This window comes from Delphinus delphis, chromosome 20 (assembly GCF_949987515.2).
Source record: "Delphinus delphis chromosome 20, mDelDel1.2, whole genome shotgun sequence".
Taxonomy (NCBI): Eukaryota; Metazoa; Chordata; class Mammalia; order Artiodactyla; family Delphinidae; genus Delphinus; species Delphinus delphis.
In genome coordinates this window covers 10,842,458-10,863,199 of record NC_082702.1, presented here as the reverse complement: position 1 = coordinate 10,863,199, position 20,742 = coordinate 10,842,458, and the positions used below count along the sequence as shown (strand labels likewise).

The window sequence follows — 20,742 nt, the reverse complement described above, 5'->3', positions numbered from 1 at the left end:
TTGCGGTACACGGGATCTAGTTCCCTGACCAGGGATCGAACCTGGGGCCCCTGCATTGGGAGAGCAGAGTCTTAACCGCTGGACTACCAGGGAAGTTCTTGAGTATTTTACTTTTAAGAATGACCTTAGTGTTGCTTGAGCAAAACCAGTAGTTAGGACTCCGCGCTTCCACTTGCACGGGGCACAGGTTCAATCCCTGGTGGGGAACTAAGATCCCGCAAGGCGTGTGGCATGGCCAAAAAAAAAAAGAAAAGAAACCCAGAGGAAAAAATTGGAAGATACAATTCATCCTCTCCTCCTCCCAATCAGAAACAGCCTCAGAATTTTACAGCTCAGAGGAACCTCTGATCCTTGCCCGACAAAGTGTGTCTTCGGTCATCCTTTGAGTCCATGTGTTTTGAGCACTCATTATATTCTAGGCGCTGGGATTAAAAAAGTGTGTTAATCATCTCAGAAGTAAAACAGATGCTTCACCGCTCACCATCCCCTCAACCGCCCTCAGGCGATAGAAGACTTCTGGGGACTGGGATTTGAAGGGTGAGAGGCGAGCAGAGCTGAGGCAGGCACCCCAGACCCCACTTGCTTTCTCCTTCTAAATATGGCGAAATGTCAGGTCTGCTTGCAAAACCGTGTTGCTGAGCAGAGCAGAGCAGGAGAGTGCAGCAAATATAGGGCCAGCGCAAGGGAGTTGGGGGTTATGAATGATCTGTCTTCCAAGCTTTGGGGAGCGGATACATTGCTCTCATCCCTACGGGAGTGCTTCTGCCTAGAGCAGCAGGACCCACGAACACGAGGCGCTATCATACGTTTAACGCTTATTCGCACGTATTCACTGAAACCTCTTGTCACCCCTATAAGCTCGATATTCTATATTCTCCTTATCCCTGTTGTCTGGATGTGGAAATAGACGCAAAGAGCTGTCAGAAGAGTTGGTAGAATCCTGATGCCCTGGCTCCATATCGCTCAGCAGGTCACTTTCAGCAGAGTGTGTACCCTCCAACTCCCCTTTCTCTCCTCCCCAAGGACACCCCTCCCATCTCTTCTGTGTGTTTGTGATTAGAGACAGTGACTGGATTAAGAGCACGGGCTCCGGAGTCAGAGTTGGGTTTCAGGTTAGTCAGTCCTCACCAGCTCTGTGATTATCAGTAACTTAATCTCATGAATCCTCAGCTTCCTCATCCATTAAATGGGAGCAATAATCATCATACCATCACTTACTGAGAGCTTGTATTATGTGCCAGGCACTGAGCCAAGGCTTTTTTCCCCCTATTTTTTATCTTGAGATGTAATTCACATATCATAAGAGTCACCCTTTAGTATGCTAAAGTATGCTTTAGGCAGCCTTAAAGTGTACAACCCACTGGTTTTTAGTATATTCACAAGGCTGTACAGCCGTCACCACCGGCTAATTCCAGAACATTTTCCTCATCCCCAAAAGAAACCCCATGCCCCTGAGCTGTCACTTCTCACTTGCTGCCCTCTCAGTCCCTGGCAGCCACTAATTTACTTTCTGTCTGGATGGACTTGCCTGTTCGGGGCTATTGGACTTGCTCAGTTAATCCCCAAAGCACCCTTATAAGTCAGGATCTGTTATGGCCACTACAGTATTGTTCATTGAGACATTCTGTCGGACTTTTGTTTAAAATGAAAAAAAAACTAGCAGTCATATTTTAAAACAGTTTTTCTGGGCTTCCCTGGTGGCGCAGTGGTTGAGAGTCTGCCTGCCGATGCAGGGGACATGGGTTCGTGCCCCGGTCCGGGAAGATCCCACATGCCGCGGAGCGGCTGGGCCCCTGAGCCATAGCCGCTGAGCCTGCGCGTACGGAGCCTGTGCTCCGCAACGGGAGAGGCCACAACAGTGAGAGGCCCGCGTACAGCAAAAAAAAAAAAAAAAAAAAGTTTTTCTTTACTACAGTCAGCATGGCTGAGGGGGATGTGCCATTGAGACTTTTCTGGCTGCTTGAAGAAAATTCACAAGTATTTATACCTTTTACAAAACCAGATACTGGTATCAATGAATCATCATTACAGGGCCAGAAATTATTAAGTAATATAGCCAATCAGAACTATGGACTTGTCAGAGATAAAGGTGAAATATGGATGTTAAAAAAGACTCCTTGGTGCTTCCCTGGTGGCACAGTGGTTAAGAATCCGCCTGCCAATGCAGGGGACACGGGTTCAAGCCCTGGTCCAGGAAAAGCCCACATGCCGCGGAGCAACTAAGCCCATGCACCACAACTACTGAGCCTGCAAGCCACAACTACTGAGCCTGCATGCCACAACGACTGAAGCCCACGTGCCTAGAGCCCGTGCTCCGCAACAAGAGAAGCCACTGCAAGAGCAGTTTTGTGATGTATAATATTTACCTGCTTTTCTGAAGTGGAATCAGTTATAAGTTTCCATCTATTCGCACGTTTGACTTGCACAGTTGAGCAATCCTGTAAGGAAGCACTGTTCTCATTTTGCAGGTGATAGATTTGAGGCAGAGGGAGGTTAATTAACTTAAGCAGCGTTAGTAGCTCCGTAAGAACAATTCAGTCTTCCTCCTGTGTTCCTCTCTATTCTCACACTCCTAGCCACCTTCACAACGTTTCTGACACCAGATGTGGGTGGGTTTTTCCCCACGCCGAGCAATTAATTCTACTTTACCAGCTGGGTGCCCTACAACTTAGCTCAGTTCAGACACTCTTTTCCTGGAGATAGCTTCAGATCCCACAGGTTAAGGGCTCAGTCCCACGAGATCGCCCTCCCCCACCTCAGATGCCGTTTGCAAGTAGAAGGCCCCCAGGTTACCCACAACTTCTGTCTGACTTGGCTGCAAATCAGAGGTTTGCAAGACTCTTCCACTTCGGAGTCACTTACTTGCTGGTGCGGCTCACAGAACTCAAAGAAACGCTTAACATTTGCTAGTTTGTTAAAGGATATGACATAAGGCGAACCCCATACTATTGGGATTTTATGGAGGCTTCCTCACTAGGGGGTGCGGCTGAACATTCCAAGCCATCTAATCAAGCTTTGACCTTTCTGCTGACCAGTCCCCATCCAGGAGCCCCCCCAAGAGTTACCTCATTAGAACAAAAGACACTCCTAGCAACCAGGAAATTACGAGGATTTCAGGAGCCCCGTGTCAGGAGCTGGGGGCGAAACCAGTATATTATGTCACAGTAGCAGTACCCGGATTGACCCCAGACCTGTTGCCCCCAGAGTGCACTCTCATACCGGTACATTCCACTGCCTTTCATTTCCCCTGATACCCAGGGCAAGAATGATGACCCTGAACCCTGGGAGCCACCACAAGGGACTCTTGTGTGAGCCTCACTGCTTAGACTTGAGCAGATTGTTCACTGCACAGGAGCCTCTGGCTGGGGGGCTAGTGATTCACACAGAGCCACCACTTGGGCTTGGACCTACGTCTCATGGCTTCCTTCTCCTTTGCCAGTTGTGTCTTCCCAGGACTCTGCCCTTCCCCAGAAGGGGCTGGAGGAAATGATCAAGTTCCAGGTGAGTTGAGTTTTATCTCTTAAAATTACATCTCTTTTCTCAAAGATTAGGTACATACTTTTTCTCTCCCATGGGAAGGATAAAGGAAGAAAACATGTGTTTGTTATATGCCAGGTACTTGCCTTTTTTTTTTTTTTTTTTTGGCTGTGTCATGCGTGGCTTGCGAGATCTTAGTTCCCTGACCAAGGATAAAACCCGAGCCCACTGCAGTAAAAATGCTGAGTTCTAACCACTGGACCACCAGGGAATTCCCAGGTACTTGCTTTTTTATTGGTTTTAGTTTTTATTTTTGGTTTTATTTTATCATTTTCGTTTCAAAAATAAGAGTACAGAAATCCATAGATATCAAGAAATTTTGAAAACCCAAACTACTACACTGCTTGTGAATCAGTTATACTTAATATAATTATGATCACAGTATATGTGTAATTTTTAATTTTATTTTTTCACTTAATGTTAACACTTGAGTTTTTATGACTCAGCATTCTTCTGTGTATTGTCTGAGAAGGCTTTCTATTTTTTGTCTAACATTTCAGAAGCTACAGTTAAGCATACAGACTGCTGTACCTCTGACTAAGTTTTGCTTTGATTCATAACACTTTTGCATAGGGCTTTAAAAAATGGAATATAATTTACTTACAAAAATTATAGATCAATGACAGTTGTATACCCCATTTTGCAAGTTGTATAATTGCATTAACCCACTACACAAAACAAGAAATAGAACATTTACATTACCTACATTACCCCAAAAAGTTCTCTCATGTCTCTTTCAAGACAGTTTCTTACCCCCGGGACGCATCTACTGTTCTGATCTGTCATCATATCACTAGATTTACTTGTTTTCAAATTAAATATAATCAGTGAAATCATAGTGTATGTACTCTTGTGTCTGGCTTCTTTCACCCCGCATAAAGTTTTTGAGATTCATCTGTGCTGTTGCAGGTGTCAGTAATTCATTCCTTTTTTATTATATTCCATTTTATGAATATATCAGTTTGCTTATCCTTTTGAAGGACCTTTGAGTTGTTTGCAGCTTTTAATTGTTAATGCATAAAGCTCCCATGAGCATTCTGCGCAGGTCTTGAGGACATATGTTTTCATATCTCTTGGGTAAACATCTAGAAGTGGTAGATGAATATAAACTGTTTTCCACAGTGCTTGTACCATTTAACAACTTATCAGTGGTGCATGAAAGTTCCAGTTTGTTCTACCTCTTTGCCGCCATTTGGTGTTGTAGATCTTTTTTATTTTAGCCATTCTAATGAAATGACATCTCACCGTGACTGTAATTTGTATTTCCCTCATGATACATGACGTTGAATACTTTTTCATGGGTTTTTGCAATTGGCATATCTGTTATGAAAAGTTTGTTAAAGTCATTTGCCCATTTAAAAATGTGGCTTCTACTTTTTATTATTGAGGAGTTCTTTATGTTTTGTGAGTTCAAGTCCTTTGTTAGATATACGTACTATAATTTTTTTCCATTCTGTGATTTGTCTATTTGTTTTCTTAATTTTGTCTTTTAAAATCATTTTGAGGTGAAATTTACATGTAATATATACATAAAAATATGTTTGATCAATTTTGACAAATATACGTACGCACGTGACCACTGCCACAATCTAGACGTAGATCATTTCCATCACCAAAAAGGTTACCTGGTGCCCCAGTTAATCCCAATCCCACATCCCTGGCTGTAGGCAATAACTGATTTACTTTATGTCACTCCAGATCAGATTCATCGTTTCTTGAGTTTCACATTAATGGAATTATACAGTATATGCTCTTCTTGTGTCTGGCTTCATTTGTTCATCAGAATGTTTTTGAATACAGGTCAATAGTTTGTTCCTTTTTATTGCTGCATAGTATTTCATTGCATGGATATACCACAATTTGGTTATTCATTCACCTCTTGATGGACATCTTTTATTGTGGTAAAATATACATAACAGGGACTTCCCTGGCGGTCCAGTGAGTAAGACTCCATGCTCCCAATGCAGGGGGCCCGGGTTCAATACCTGGTTGAGGAAGCAGATCCTACCTGCATGCCGCAAGTAAGAGCCTGCATGCCGCAACTAAAGATCCCATGTGCCACAACTAAGACCCAGTGCAGCCAAAAATAAAATAATTTCAAAATATATATATACATAACATAAAATTTACCATTCAAACTATTTTTAAGTGTACAATTCAGTGGTATTAAGTATATTCACACTGTTGTGCAACCATCACCACCACACATCTCCAGAACTTTTTTCATCTTCTCAAAGTGGAATTTCATACCCATTAAAACAGTAGTTCCCTATCCCCCACACCCCCCAGTCTCTTGCAAACATCACTTTACTTCCTGTCTCTATATATGTGACTACTCTGGGTATCTCATATAAGTGGAATCATACACATAATCCTTTTGTGACTGTCTGGCTTCACTTAGCATAATGTCTTCAAGTTTCATCCATCTGATCAGGATTTTAAAGCAACTATCATAAGGGAATTCCCCAGCGGTCCAGTGGTTAGGATTCTGCACTTCCACTGCAGGGGGCACAGGTTCCATCCCTGGTCAGGGAACTAAGATCCTACATCCTGCGTGCCACGAGGCATGGCCAAAAAAAAAAAAGTCAATGATCATAAATATATTTCAGTATTTAGCATGTGGCATTGACATGCGGACTGGAGAAGAGGAAGAAACTACATAAGGTAGACTCAAGGTCCCCAGGATCTAGAACAACTTCCCACCCACCCTCTCCACCCACTAAGTGCCGTCCCTCTCCCAGTGGCCACTGATCATAAAATTGAGGCTGTGTGTGTGCTTGATGTCGTAGGAGCCAGTGTCCTTCAAGGACGTGGCTGTGACCTTCACCAAGGAGGAGCTGGGGCTGCTGGACTCCACTCAGAGGAAGCTGTACCAAGACGTGATGCTGGAGAACTTCCGGAACCTGGTCTCAGTGGGTGAGGACAGGCACCCTGTGACTCAGTGTCAACCCTCAGAAGTGCCTTGGTTTCAAACGTTTAAGACTTGGGGCTCTTGAAATGCTTCCCTGAATCTGGGGCCCTGAATTTCCTCATCCCAGTGGGACATCTCATCTGTACCTTGTCTATTTTCTCAAATTGTAGTTGCGACATCTTGGTGGGGTTTTAAAGTCAATTAGCAAATTGCGTCATTATTGCATTTAATGAAATAGGACGGAATAGCATAGCTTCTTGTCAGGAACTGCATATAGTGCAACAGAAATTGTGAGTTAAAGACAGGAAAGGAGATGTGATAAAAGTAGATAGTGGTTAGGATCGAGTCATTCGATTCCTCGATTCGGTGATGTACATCTGTGTATTTGTCTACCAGATCACAGCATAAGAGGTATTTATTACAACAGGTCATGGTCAGAATTTGGAAAAATACTACTTACAGTGCATGAAGATTGGAGAATTGGAACTAAAAATTTTGCCTTTAGTGTACTCACCTTACACATGTGCCATTTCTTTTTCACAGGATATCTACCTTTCAAATTAGATATGATACTACAGCTGGGGAGAAAAAAGAAGCTTTGGGTGATGGAGCCAGAAGCCCAAGGAGCTGGGTGTTCAGGTGAGAACCATGCAGGTCTGAGTCCTTGCAGATCACAGAGAATGGTGCTAAGTGGATCTCACTGCCCACTCCTCCTGCAGACAGCTCATGAGTGGAGAATATATCAGTATGATGAAAGGATTATTTCAGAACACTGTTAATCTTCTGATGAATGCCTAATCTAATTTTAATTTCTATGGTACTTGTATTAGCCATCAATTGCTGTATAACAAATTGTTCTTAAACTTTGCAGTTTAGAGCTACAGGCATTATAGTTTCTGTGAGTCAGGAATCTGGGGGCAGCTTAGCAGGGTAGTTCTGGCTCATGATCTCATAAGATCTCAAGGAGTCTGCATGAGCTGCAATCCTCTGAAGGCTTGATGGGCCTCAAGGGATGTGCTTCCAAGATGGGCTCATTCACAGGGTTGTTGACAGGAGGCCTCAGTTCTTCCCTGGCTGTTGGCAGGAGGCCTCAGTTCTTTGCCAAACAGGTCTCTCCCTAGGGCTGCCTGAATGTCCTCAAAACGTGGCAGCTGGTTTCCCCAAGCTAGTTACACCCAAGGGAGTAGAAGGCAGAAATCAAAGTGTCTTTTATGACATAACCTTGGAAGTGACATACCATCACGTCTGCCATATCCTGTTGGTTTTGCAGGCCAATCCTGAAAGGTTGTGGAGGGGACTTCAATAGGGTGTGGATACCTCCTGGAGATTGTCTTGGATGCTGGCTACCACAGCGACTTTTGGTATTTGCAGATTCATATCTACAAAACCTGGAAGATAATATTAGCCATTCAGGCTTATCAGAAAATTCAGCCAAATTAAGTGGCAATAATTATCATAGGATTTTTTACTCCCATAGGATGTGTCAGTTAAGGGAATGAGTTTTCTAGTTTTTATTCCCAGTTATAATGTTCACTAGTTGAATATTATATATTAGGACATCATTGAAATAAAGAGGAATTCTCTCAAATCTAGCTTATGTATTAACATGTGCATATAATGGCTGAATTAAGGAAATAAAGTTATCATCTCATGGGTTCATTATCAGGACAGAGGAGATGTTTCCCTTTGCAAATCTTTTCTTTTCACTTTTGCTGAGCAAGTCCCCTGCTCGGTAGCACTGTATTTCTAATTTTGACCTCATACATAAGTCTCGGTACATTAGTTCTAAATGAGTCTCATTAACACGTAGTGAATAGGAGGCTACTACTTACCAGCTCTGTTTCCATAAGCATGAAAAAACAAAGACAGAGTCCAGCTGAACTCTCCACTGGTTGAATAGGGTCTCCCAGCACAGTCGACCTGTGAAATATTTTTTTGTCCCTGAACTTGTCCTCCCTTTCATCTCTGAATTCTCTTTATCCTTCCAGGACACGGGAACCAAAATGAGATAGAGACTCTTCAAGAAGCAGGATTAAGACAGCTTTTACATGAAGGCCTTATGTGCTGGCAGATATGGGAACAGTTTACAAGTAAATTAACCAGAACTCAGGACTCAATAATGAATCTGCAAGGCAAGAAGTTGCCAAAACAAGATGATTCCTCCTGTGAGGCATGGTCAGGAGAATCTACTCAGCTTCCAGAAGATGAGAACTATGTAGGAAAGCTTCAAGGAGAGAGTTCCACAAGTATCAAAAATCAAGTGTCTCCAACTCAGACATCCTGGGATTTCTGGAGAAAAATGTATCTGAGAGAGTCACAGAATTATCAGAGTAGGTGTCAGCAAATTGACATAAAAGATAAACTGTGTCAGTGTGATCACTGTGTCATGAGAAGGATCTCTCATCACCATGGCAATCAGGAAGTACACAAAAGTGAGAAGGCTTGTGGCCACAATAATCATGGAAAAGACTTTGTGAAGAACACATCCCAGCATAGTATCATCCACTCAGGAGAGCAGACCTCTGATGAGACTGGAAAAGGTGTCAGCCTTGGCTATGATGTTGAACTTCATCAGCAGTTGCGTGTAGGAGAGAAGCCCCACGTGTGTAGTGAGTGTGGGAAGGGCAGCACGTATAACTCAGTGTTTCACATTCATTACAGTGTTCACAGAGGAGGGAAATGCAGTGGGAATGATGAGTGTGGGGTGGACTTGGGTCAGAGCTCACATCCGGAGACCCATCAGAGAGTCAACCCAGGGGAGAAACCCTACAGATCTGGGGTGTGTGCTGCTGAGAGCTTCAATCAGAACTCCTCCCTTCCCACTCATGAGCCCATTCACCCGGGGGAGAATCTGTGTAGGGGTGGCAGGTGTGGGAAGGGCTCCAGTCATAGCTTAGACCTCAACAGTCACTGTGTAGAAAACACTGGCGAGAAATCCTGGAAATGTGAGCTGTGTGGTAAAGGCTTCAATGAGACATCACAAATTCAAGCCCATCAGACAGCCTACCCTCAAGACAAAACGTCCAAATGGAAGGCATATGACAGGATATTCAGTCAGAGCTCTGGTCCTCTTCAGAGAGTTCACACTGGAGAAAAACCATATAAATGCGACGTATGTGGGAAAGACTTCAGTAAGGCCTCCAACCTTCAAGCCCATCAGAGAATCCACACCGGTGAGAAGCCCTACCAATGTGATGTGTGTAATAAGAGCTTCAGCCGGAATTCCCATCTTCAGGCCCATCAGAGAGTCCACACAGGAGAGAAACCCTACAGATGTGACACATGTGGGAAGGAGTTCAGTCAGATTTCCCATCTTCAGGCCCATCAGAGAGTCCACACAGGAGAGAAGCCCTACAGATGCGACATATGTGGGAAAGGCTTCAGTCAGAGCTCACATCTTCAAGACCACCAGCGGGTCCACACTGGAGAGAAACCCTACACGTGCGATGTGTGTGGGAAGGGTTTCAGTTGGAGCTCCCATCTTCAAGCCCATCAGAGAGTCCATACAGGGGAGAAACCCTACAAGTGTGAAGAATGTGGGAAAGGCTTCATCTGGAACTCGTACCTTCACGTTCATCAGAGGATCCACACGGGAGAGAAACCCTATAAGTGTGGCATGTGTGGGAAGAGCTTCAGTCAGACCTCCCATCTTCAAGCCCATCAAAGGGTCCATACAGGAGAGAAACCCTACAAATGTTTTGACTGTGGTAAGGGCTTTAGCAAGAGTTCATGTCTTCAGGTTCATCAGAGAGTCCATAGTGGTGATCAATCCAGTACACGCAGAGTGTGATAAAAGTGTTCTTCAGAATTTAGACTTCTCATTTTCATCAGAAAACGCCCACAACAGGGGCTATTTATAAAATGTTGTATTTTAAGCATTCAGGAGGGAGCTGCTTTTTTTTACAGTCATCCGAATTCCATTGGAGGAGACCTATTTGTTGTATGAGTATGGCCAGTGTGTCCAGAAGAGCCCAAAATGTCACAATTCTCAAGAGAATGCACAGCAGAGAAACCTTGTAAGGATGGTGCAGTAGGTTTCAGTCAGAACCTTTACATTCAGTAGAATCTACATGGGGGAGAAGCTTTAAAAATGAGAAGTACCGTCAGGACTTCAGGAAAAGTATAATGATGGACATGACAAAATCCATGTCCACTAGAATGTAAGCTCCATGGGGGCAGGAGGTCTGTTTACTGCTTGTATGACCGTGACCTGGAACCAGTGCCAAACAGAGCAGGTGCCCTGGACTTTGTCTCACTTGAAGGAGAGGAATAGGACAAACATTTGAAAATGTTAGTGAGCTCAATCCCAAGTAGTCATGATAAATTGTACTAGGAAAAGGATTCTTGGAAGAAGCCTTAAAAATTAATTCAAGGAAATGATAATTTAATAAAAATATGTTAAATCATGCAGTCTACAATTTGAGTGTTAGATTTTTGCCATTGGCTCCTATCCTGCTCAGCTCCACTTTTCAAGCAGTAAAGGGCTCGATTTTTTATTGCATCATTTAAGACTTTCTCTGGACAGTGTACCATCAGTTGTGTATAGTGTAAGTTTCACTATTTTTCTTTTGTTGGGTCTTTGGTGACAGAAAAAGACTGAATGGAAAAAGAAAAACTTGGTTTTCATTCCATAAAGCTTCCTGTCAAGGGGTCTACAAAGAAGGGAGAACATACTATAATATGCATTTTGGATGTTGAACTAAGCTGTTAAGGCACAGAGCGTTTTGGACAGCACCCCATGCTTCTCAGATGCTTCTGTATTTTTCAAGTTTGCTTGTTTGAACCGTTTACTCAGGTGTATATTTACTGGAGGTAGTGGACAGTTTCCCACAGCTGTTTTGCTTTGTTGTTTTTTTTTGAGTATAGCTAATTTGCAATGTTGTGTTAGTTTCAACTGCACAACAAAGTAATTCATATATATAGAATATGTATATATATATATATATATATATATATATATATATATATATATATATATATTCTTTTTCAGATTCTTTTCCTTTATAGGTTATTACAGAATATTGAGTAGAGTTCCCTGTGCTATACTGTAGGACCTAGTTGTTCACATTTTTTTTTTCTTCTGGACCTTACCTTCCAGGACACTCGTTGCTTAAGTTCTATGGTATCTCAAGTTTCATGTTACCATCAGAAATCCAGGGCCAACACCATACACTGGGGTGGGCTACCGGAGCTCATGGATGTTTATAACCGTTAGGATGTTCTCAGTTGCACGAAATAGAAAACCCAACTCAAACTAGCTGAGACAAAAAGGAGGATTATGTAATTACTTCAAAATCCTTTTCAGATAATCCCAACATCTAAATTGTCTTGGTATTGATGTCTGTTGATTGTTTTTTTCTCATTCAAGTTCTGATTGTTCTGGTTCTTGGTATGATGGGTGATTTTTTTTTATTGTATCCTGGATATTTGGGGTACAATGTTGCAAGACTTTGGATCCCATTTGATCTTTTTTGTCAGGAAGTCACCTGTTTAGGTGTAGTACACAGGTCCAAATGGGAATGGAAGTTCACCTTCCTTCTGGGCCCTTTTGACACTGTGTGTGTGGGAGTGGGGGCGCTGGTGGGGGCGTGGCAGAGGGCCAACTGCCTCTACCTCCTTGCTGCTGAAAGTTCAGCTGTCCCCGTTCAGCCTAGTAGGGGGCATTAGAGCACTGCCTAGGACTGCCTCACCTCTGTGGGTGGTGGGAGTGAGGTGGGGAGGTGGGGAGTGGGAATTCAGCTTTCCATTCATCCCCACTGACCTAGTATTATGGGCTCTCTGTCATATTTGCCTTCTCCTTTTCCAGAAGGGGGATAGTTCAGTAAATTCCAGAAAGTAGTATTTCCTTTCTTGGTTAAACATCTTGTCCATTCTCAGAAGGGATATGACTCTTACAAAGAGAGCTTAACATCCATTGAGGGATACTTCAAGATCACCATTCCTACTATGTTGAAGCCTCAGTGAGGTAAGTGATATTATTCCCATTGTAACATGAGGAAGGGTTAAACCATTGCCCTAGTTCATACAAGTGGCAGTATTGGTAAAATTCAGGCTTTAAAAATTCAAGATTTTAATTCTTAATTATGAAAAACGTCCAGAATATTCAAAAAGAGAAAATACAATGGACCCCATATATTCATCACCCAAATTTAACAATGGTCAAGATTTTGCCACATTTGCTTAATCTATCCCTTTTTCCTTTTTATCTTACATGCTGAAATAATTTAAAGCAAATCCCTGATGGCATCTCTTACACCTATAGGCATCTCTTAAATATAGACTATTTTTTACAAGATCAGAAAGCTATTATCACACCTAACATAATTAACAGTCACATTTCTATGATTGCTTCAAGTTTTCACTTAGCTACAGACTAAATAAACTTCTTTCTTTCTTTCTTTCTTCCTTTCATTCTTTCTTTCTTCCTTTCTTTTGTACTGTCTCTAATTTTGGTATCAGAATAATATTGGCTTCTATTTTCTGGAAGAGATTGTGTATAATTGGTGCTGATGCTTCTTCAAATGTTTAGTAGAATTCTCCAGTGAAACTATCTGGACTTAGAGATTTCTTTTTTTGGAAGTTTTAAAATTATGGATTACATTTCTTCAATAGTTATAGGACTATTGAGATTATTTCATATTGGGTGAATTTGGGTAGTTTGGTTTTCAAAGCATTGGTCTATTTCTCTTAAGTTGTTGAATTTACCTGGATAGAGATGTTCATAGAAGTCCTTTATTAAGTTTTTATTGGCTGCAACATCTGTAATTATGTCCCCAATTTTATCCTTGATATTGGTAATGTCTTTGTCTTGCTAGAAGCTTATCAATTTTATGGATCTTTTCGAAGAATCGGCTTTCTGTTTCATAGATTTTCCTTTATTTTTATGTTTTTTTTTTTTTTTTTTTTTTTGGCGGTACGCGGGCCTCTCACTGTTGTGGCCTCTCCCGTTGCGGAGCACAGGCTCCGGACACGCAGGCTCAGTGGCCATGGCTCACGGGCCCAGCCGCTCGGCGGCATGTGGGATCTTCCCGGCTCGGGGCACGAACCCGTGTCCCCTGCATCGGCAGGCGGAGTCCCAACCACTGCGCCACCAGGGAAGCCCTATTTTTATGTTTTTAATTGTACTTATTTCTGTTCTTTATTATTTCCTTTCTTGTGCTTACTTTTGATTTATTTTTCTCTTTTCCTAGTTATCTGAGTGGGATTTTGACTATTGTTTTGAGACCTTTCCTCTTTACTAAGGTAAACATTCAGTGGCATGAATTTCCCTTTCAGCACCCCTAGATTTTAATATGTTGTATTTTTATTTTCATTCCATTTCCAAATGTTTGGAGAGTTTTCTGTTTTGCTTCTTAGTTTAATTTCTAGTTTGATTCCATTATGATCAGAGAATATAGTTGGTATGATTTTGATTAGCTCATATATTCCCAGACATCAATTTGTTCTCTCAGGGAGAAAACAGTATAAATGTGGTAAGGGCTTTAGAAGGGAGTCATCTCTTACAGCCATCATTGAGTTCACATGGGAATAATAGTTTTACAGGTATAGTGTGCATGGTAAGAGATTTGGCTTTAGGTCACTTATTTGTGTTTCAGCGGTATAGGAAAGAAATTCTAAACAAGTGAGGAATGTGGAGAGGGATTTGACAGGAACTCCCATCGTGTCCACTAGAGGGTGAACATTGGAGAGAAATCCTAAAATGCCGTGAGACTGGAAAGTGTTTCTTCAAGTTCAGTTCAAGCGATATTCCTCAAGTCCACTTAGTTTTCACTCAGGAGGGAGGACTTACTGTGAATAGCAGTGGAAAGAGCTTCAGAGAGAGCAAGTACCTTCATATTCACTGGAGTCCATAAGGAGAAGCCCTACAAGTGCTATGTGTGTGGAAAGGATTTTGCATATAACTGAGTTTTCACACTCATCTGAGTGTTCTCTCAGGGGATGAATCCTGTAAATATAATGAATGTGATAAGAATGAAAACAGCCATGAATGGGATGAGTGGAGTAAGGGCTTATTTGGAGTTCACATCTTCGTGTCCATCTCAGAACCCACATGGGAGAGAAGCTTCCATATATAGGAAAAAGATATTAAGGACTTCATGTGAAACTCATCTTATTAATCAGAGGTGCATGAGGAAAAGAAAACCATATACATGTGAAGAGTTTATTATTTTGAATAATAGTTCAGACCTTCTTACTCATCAGAATCTGCACAGGAGGACAGAAATTCTATACATATGGTCAGTACTTGGCCTGTCAGGGTTCAGTAGAGAACCAGATGCCACTCTGTATATTCTAGGCATGAATGCTTTTTGGGGGGGGAGGGGGGTGGGGAGTAATAATGTTTTTTTTTTTGCCCTGCCGCATGGCATGCTAGATCTTAGTTCCCCAACCAGGGATCAAACTCGTGCCCCCAGCAGTGGAAGCACAGAACCCTAACCACTGGACCACCAGGGAATTCCCATGGAGTAATAATTCTTATTGGAGTATAGTGGACTTACAACGTTGTGTTAGTTTCTGCAGGCATGAATGCTTTTAATACAGGCAATAAGAGGCACACACACATTTGGAAGAGCTAAGGGAACGTTGATCAGGGAAGCCAACACCAGCCTGCAGCGCCAAACTGGGTTCTCAAGAGCTTTCTTAGAAGCTGCTGCCAATCTCAAGGATCTCAGTCTACAGCAGCAACATGAGTGATACTCAAGGGATTTCTCTGAAGCTGCTGAAGATGCGGAGAGCCCCGTAAGCTATCTCAGTCTATGGTACCAATATGGGTGATATATTTTTTTAAGTATTAAAAGCTTTATTTATGATTGGAATCATTCAACAAAAAAGCAAAAGCAAATGAGCCTGAAAAAGAAACTAAGCTGTCGTCTAGAATAGCCTCAGTCGCTAAGCTGCCTTTGCACCTGGCTGGCATGACAGCTGTGGCTCAGCATACACAGCAGTTGCACTCACAGAAGCATCAATATGAATGATTCTTTTTTTTTTTTTTTGGCCGGACCGCAAGGCTTGTGGGATATTAGCTCCCCGACCAGGGATTGACCCCGGGCCCTCAACAGTGAAAGCACAGACTCCTAACCACTGAATCACCAGGGAATTCCCTGGATAATTCTTAAGAAGCTCACTTGGATGCTTGGAAGATCATGCCTGTCCACGATTCCTCCTGCAATTGCCTCCGGAGAATAATGCCTTTTCTTCCTATGCTTCCTAAGTCTCATGTGAGTGCCTTTTCAATGGCCAACTATAACCAAGAAACATCTGGGGAAGGGGATTCTGAGCTATGCTGTTCCTGTCTTTTCTTTTAATACAGGAGCCCTTAACAGATCCAGTCGTAAAAAGAAGTGATGATGCCATGTGACCAACAGACAATATAGCACAGTGTTGTAGGGGCCTCATTTGCACCTCAAGTATTAGTAAACAGCATGCACCCTTATTTATGTCCAATCCATGAAGGTCGTGCTACAGGAAGGGCTACAGTTAGCACTCCACTCTTGGAAGACATCAGTTTTCCTACACTGTTGATGGACTCTATTGGTATCATGCATGTCAAGGATTCCAGAGATACCTCTGGTCTCCCCAGTCATTAACCATCTATGCAGAACAAAATCCATAAATGTGATGGTTGTAGCCACGGCTATCGTCAATGCTCAAACTGCTACCATACCTTCTACACGGGAAGAAAATTGTAACTGGGCTGTGTCTTCAGATTTATTAAACAGACCGTATTAGAAAAATAACCTAATGTTCTTTTTCTAATGTCAGGTCATACAAGTTATCAGAGAGTGTATTCATAAAATAAATAAAATGTGGTGAGAACTTTAATCAATGTTCAGGCCCTTAAATTCATTAGTCTCCACCACATGAGAGAAAGTTTATCGAAGTGATGTTTTAAGAGTATCACAGAAACACTCCTATATGGTCAACACACTGTTTTCTCTTTATAGGCACACGAGATTATGTTCACATCCTCCAATATGGATCGGAGCCATATGATTGAATTCTGGCCAATGGAGTGAGGACAAAAATTATGTGCACCACTTCCTGGCATTGCCCATAAAAATATTCCAGGTGATTCTCTCCTTCCTCTTCCACAGTGATCTCTAGCCATGAATTATGGGTGCCACCTGTTCCATATATGTAGCTACAAGATGAAGGACTGCCTGACCTCTGCTGGACATCACTTGAGTGAGAAATCTTTTTTGCACTAAGACACTGAGATTTCAGGGGTTATCTGAAGTATCAAGTCTATCCTAACCAGTACAAAAGTCTTAGTAGAAGCTAATTTCATAATTACACAGGAAGGTAACTCTACAATTCCCCCCTTAAATGTTTGAAACAATTATTTTCAAACTTACATAAAAGTCACAAGTACAGTAACAAAGGATTTTCCTTCCCTGAACTCTTGAGACTATCATGCTGCCCCATCACCACTGGATACTTCAGTGTATATTATTACAAATATGGATATTTTCTACACAATCATTTTATAACAACCAACATCAGGAGATTAATATTTGTACATTACTACCATCTAATCCACATATTCCATTCACATTTCATCAATTGCCCCAACAATGTCCTTTATAGCAAAATTATCTAATCTAGGATCACACAATGCGTTTAGTCATTACAGCAGGTTAGGCTCCTTCAGTATGGAATAGTTTCTCAGACTTCCATGAGCTTGACACTTTAGAAGATCACATGTTATTTTTGTTCTTGCGTAGAACATCCCTTAATTCGGACTTGTCTGATATTTCCTCGTGATTAGATTCAGCTTATGCACCTTTGACCAGAATATCACAGAAGTGATGATGTGCTCTTTTGGCATACAATTTTATTTATCCCATTTGTGGGGATGTTAATTTCGATTACTGGACCCATATGGTATCTGCTAGACCTTTCACTGTAAAGTTATTAGTTTTTTCCATTATAATCAGGAAGTAGTGTGTGGAGTGGTACTTTGAGTTCATGAAAATATCTGCTTTTCATTAAACTCTCATTAACTGATTTATTAATATAATCTAGACTCTTGGATTTCTAAACTATTCAATGTGTTATGATCAGTTACTGTCACTTATTTTGATCCTTAAATTAACCCAGATTTGGCCATGGGAACCCTTTAGGCTGGCTTCTGTGTCCTTTTAATTTGTACCCATCATTCTCTAATCACCCCCTTACTTTCTGGCACAAGACATGTGAGGCTCACCTTGTACTTTCCCAGCCTGTTGATTTGCACCCTTGGGAGTCTCCTAGGTGAAATCTGAAACACAGAGGGTAGGGAGAGACCACTCCTCAACCACTGTACCACCAGGGAAGCCCTACCTTAACATATTCTTGAAGTACCACGGCGTGGATTAAAAGAAAATTTGGTGAGCGGCCTCCATCTAAATGACTCACTAGGGAAGCTATGCGAAATTATTTAAAAGAGCGAGGGAGGCTTCCCTGGTGGTGCAGTGGTTGGGAGTCCGCCTGCCGATGCAGGGGACACGGGTTCATGCCCCGGTCTGGGAAGATCCCATATGCCGCGGAGCGGCTGGACCCGTGAGCCATGGCCGCTGGGCCTGCGCGTCCGGAGCCTGTGCTCCGCAACGGGAGAGGCCACAACAGTGAGAGGCCCACGTACCGCAAAAAAAAAAAAAAAGAGCAAGGGGATCAAACAGTACTTATTCTTCATGCAAAAGCTGCATAGAAGTCATATGGAAATGAAAAAAGGTTGTTTTGCCCTCCTCCTTATGTGTATCTTATGGGCAGTGGATGGAAGGAAAAAAAAAAGAACAAATGGAACGCGATGGTTGTTCTGAACAAGAGTCTCAACCATGTGCATTTATTGGAATAGGAAATAGTGACCAAGAAATGCAGCAGCTGAACTTGGAAGGAAAGAACTATTGCACGGCCAAAACATTGTATATATCTGATTCAGACAAGAGGAAGCACTTCGTGCTGTCTGTAAAGATGTTCTGTGGCAATAGTGATGGCTTTGGTAGGTTCCTCAGCAAGCGGATAAAAGTCATCTCCAAACCTTCCAAAAAGAAGCAGTCATTGGAAAATGCTGACTTATGCATCGCCTCGGTAACAAAGGTGGCTCTGTTTAATCGACTTCGATCCCAGACAGTACCAGATCCTTGCATGTAGAAGGAGGTAATTTCCATGCCAGTTCTCAGCAGTGGGGAGCATTTTACATTCATCTCTTAGATGATGATGAATCAGAAGGAGAAGAATTCACAGACCGCGATGGATACATCCATTATGGACAAACAGTCAAACTTGTGTGTTCGGTTACTGGCATGGCACTCCCAAGATTGATAATTAGGAAAGTTGATAAGCAGACCGCATTACTAGATGCAGATGATCCTGTGTCACAGCTCCATAAATGTGCATTTTACCTTAAGGATACAGAAAGAATGTACTTGTGCCTTTCTCAAGAAAGAATAATTCAGTTTCAGGCCACTCCATGCCCAAAAGAACCAAATAAAGAGATGATAAATGATGACGCTTCCTGGACAATCAATAGTATGGATAAGGCAGAGTATACCTTTTACGAGGCGATGGGCCCTGTCCTTGCCCCAGTCATACCCGTGCCTGTTGTAGACAGTCTTCAGTTGAATGGCGGTGGGGACGTAGCAATGCTTGAACTTACAGGACAGAATTTCACTCCAAATTTATGAGTGTCGTTTGGGGATGTAGAAGTTGAAACTATGTACAGACGTGGAGAGAGTATGCTCTGTGTTATCCCAGACATTTCTGCATTCCGAGAAGGTTGGAGAGGGGTCCGGCAGCCAGTCCAGCGTCCAGTGACTTTGGTCCGTAATGATGAAATCATTTATTCCACCAACACCCCAGAACCAGGGCCCTACACCCCAGAACTGGCGCCATAGCCACACTGCAGTGCGGGGAGCCATCCTTCGAGCCAACTCCAGCCAAGTGCCCCCTAATGAGTCAAACACAAACAGCAAGGGGAATTACACAAATGTCAGCACAAATTCGACCAATGTCACATCATCTACAGCAACAGTTGTGTCCTAACTGCCGTCTTTTTGCTAGGACGTACACTGACTTGAGTGCAGCCAAATGTTGACAAAAAAAAAGAAAGAAAAAAATGAACAATCTTCTGTGGTTTCTTGGGAAAACTTTTCATACCCAGTGATACTATTCAAAAAGCCCATTACCTGCAAGTGCTGATTTGAAGTGCAGAAGCCACAGTAAAACAAACAAACAAAAAACCCATCAAAATGTACAAACTTTTGGAAATTGATTTTTTTCAGCTGTTATTTTTGTTTGGTTGGTTTGTGTTTGGTTTTGTTTAAATGGGCAAGAAATAGAGATGTGGTTGGAGTAAAAGGTAATCAAACTAGAGGATGAAAATCTAACATAGTTTTTATGGACCAAGGAACTTGCATAAGCTTTAGCAAAAGGTACATTTCCATCATACCTTTTTTATATCACAGTATATATAATACACCTTTGTTACCAAATAGGTTGTTCTCCTCCCCACCCCCTTTGAGCGTTTGCTCTTAAGTGCATTCAGGTGGCAAGCTTGACCATGCTTGTTTAATCTAATTACCATACTCCTCCAGGTCTTTTTGGTCTAAGGCTGGAACTGTTCTTTTTATTTTATGATTTTCTTTAAAAGCTGAAGTCTTATGACTTTTCATGAGTGGAAGGTGTTGTGATTTCAGCAAGTCAAATCTTGTAAAGGCCTGCGTATTTCTTTTAAGATTATTTGAAGTCTGTGCAAAAGCTTTAAAAAAAATGCCTCTGCCTTGCCTGCAATACATGCAATGTAGGTTGACTTAGGCTCTATCCTCAGACACCATTGACAGTTATTTCTGTGTGTTCCTTTTTTTAAAAAAAAATGTATTTATAGTTGTAATCCAAGAGGTTCTAACATTTACCTGGAATTAAATGTGGCCATTCAGTCATTAATGAAAAGAAAATAGTAAATAGTACAGTCATACACGATCCACAGTTGGTTGAATCCACAGATGGGGAACTTCCAATATGGCGGGCCCTTGGATATGGAGGGCCAGCTGTAAGTTATACTCAGATTTTTGACTGAGTGGAGGGTCAGCGCTCCTAACCCCCAAGTTGTTCAAGGGTCAACTGTATATATTGAAAAGCATAAATTGACACCTCTAAAGTTAATCCCAAACCACAGGCGCATTCTGTTTTCTCCCTTCCCAGCAAAGAGCTCCGATGCCGAAAAGAGTTAATAGCAGGTCTGAGACCACTGTCTGTAGAAAGGCCTGTTTCGAGGTCATGAAGGACATCTGGGAGCTTGGATTTTGGTAGGGTTC

General features: G+C 42.1%; 1 protein-coding gene, 1 non-coding gene and 1 pseudogene across 2 annotated transcripts; 2 read left to right on the top strand and 1 right to left on the bottom strand.

The window, feature by feature from the left end:
- Positions 1 to 20: 20 nt before the first annotated feature.
- On the bottom strand, positions 21 to 93 carry TRNAG-CCC (transfer RNA glycine (anticodon CCC)). The gene has a single exon. It is a non-coding gene; the product is annotated as a tRNA-Gly (tRNA).
- Positions 94 to 3,189: 3,096 nt separating this feature from the next.
- Positions 3,190 to 10,851, top strand: ZNF233 (zinc finger protein 233). Its single transcript, XM_059999564.1, is given in 5 exon segments — positions 3,190 to 3,501; positions 6,327 to 6,453; positions 6,992 to 7,087; positions 8,437 to 10,176; positions 10,179 to 10,851. Coding segments are annotated over 5 exon segments (2,007 nt in total). The 5' UTR covers positions 3,190 to 3,486; the 3' UTR covers positions 10,208 to 10,851.
- A 7,325-nt stretch (positions 10,852 to 18,176) lies between these two features.
- On the top strand, positions 18,177 to 19,471 carry LOC132416246 (recombining binding protein suppressor of hairless pseudogene; annotated as a pseudogene).
- The last annotated feature ends 1,271 nt before the right edge of the window (positions 19,472 to 20,742 follow it).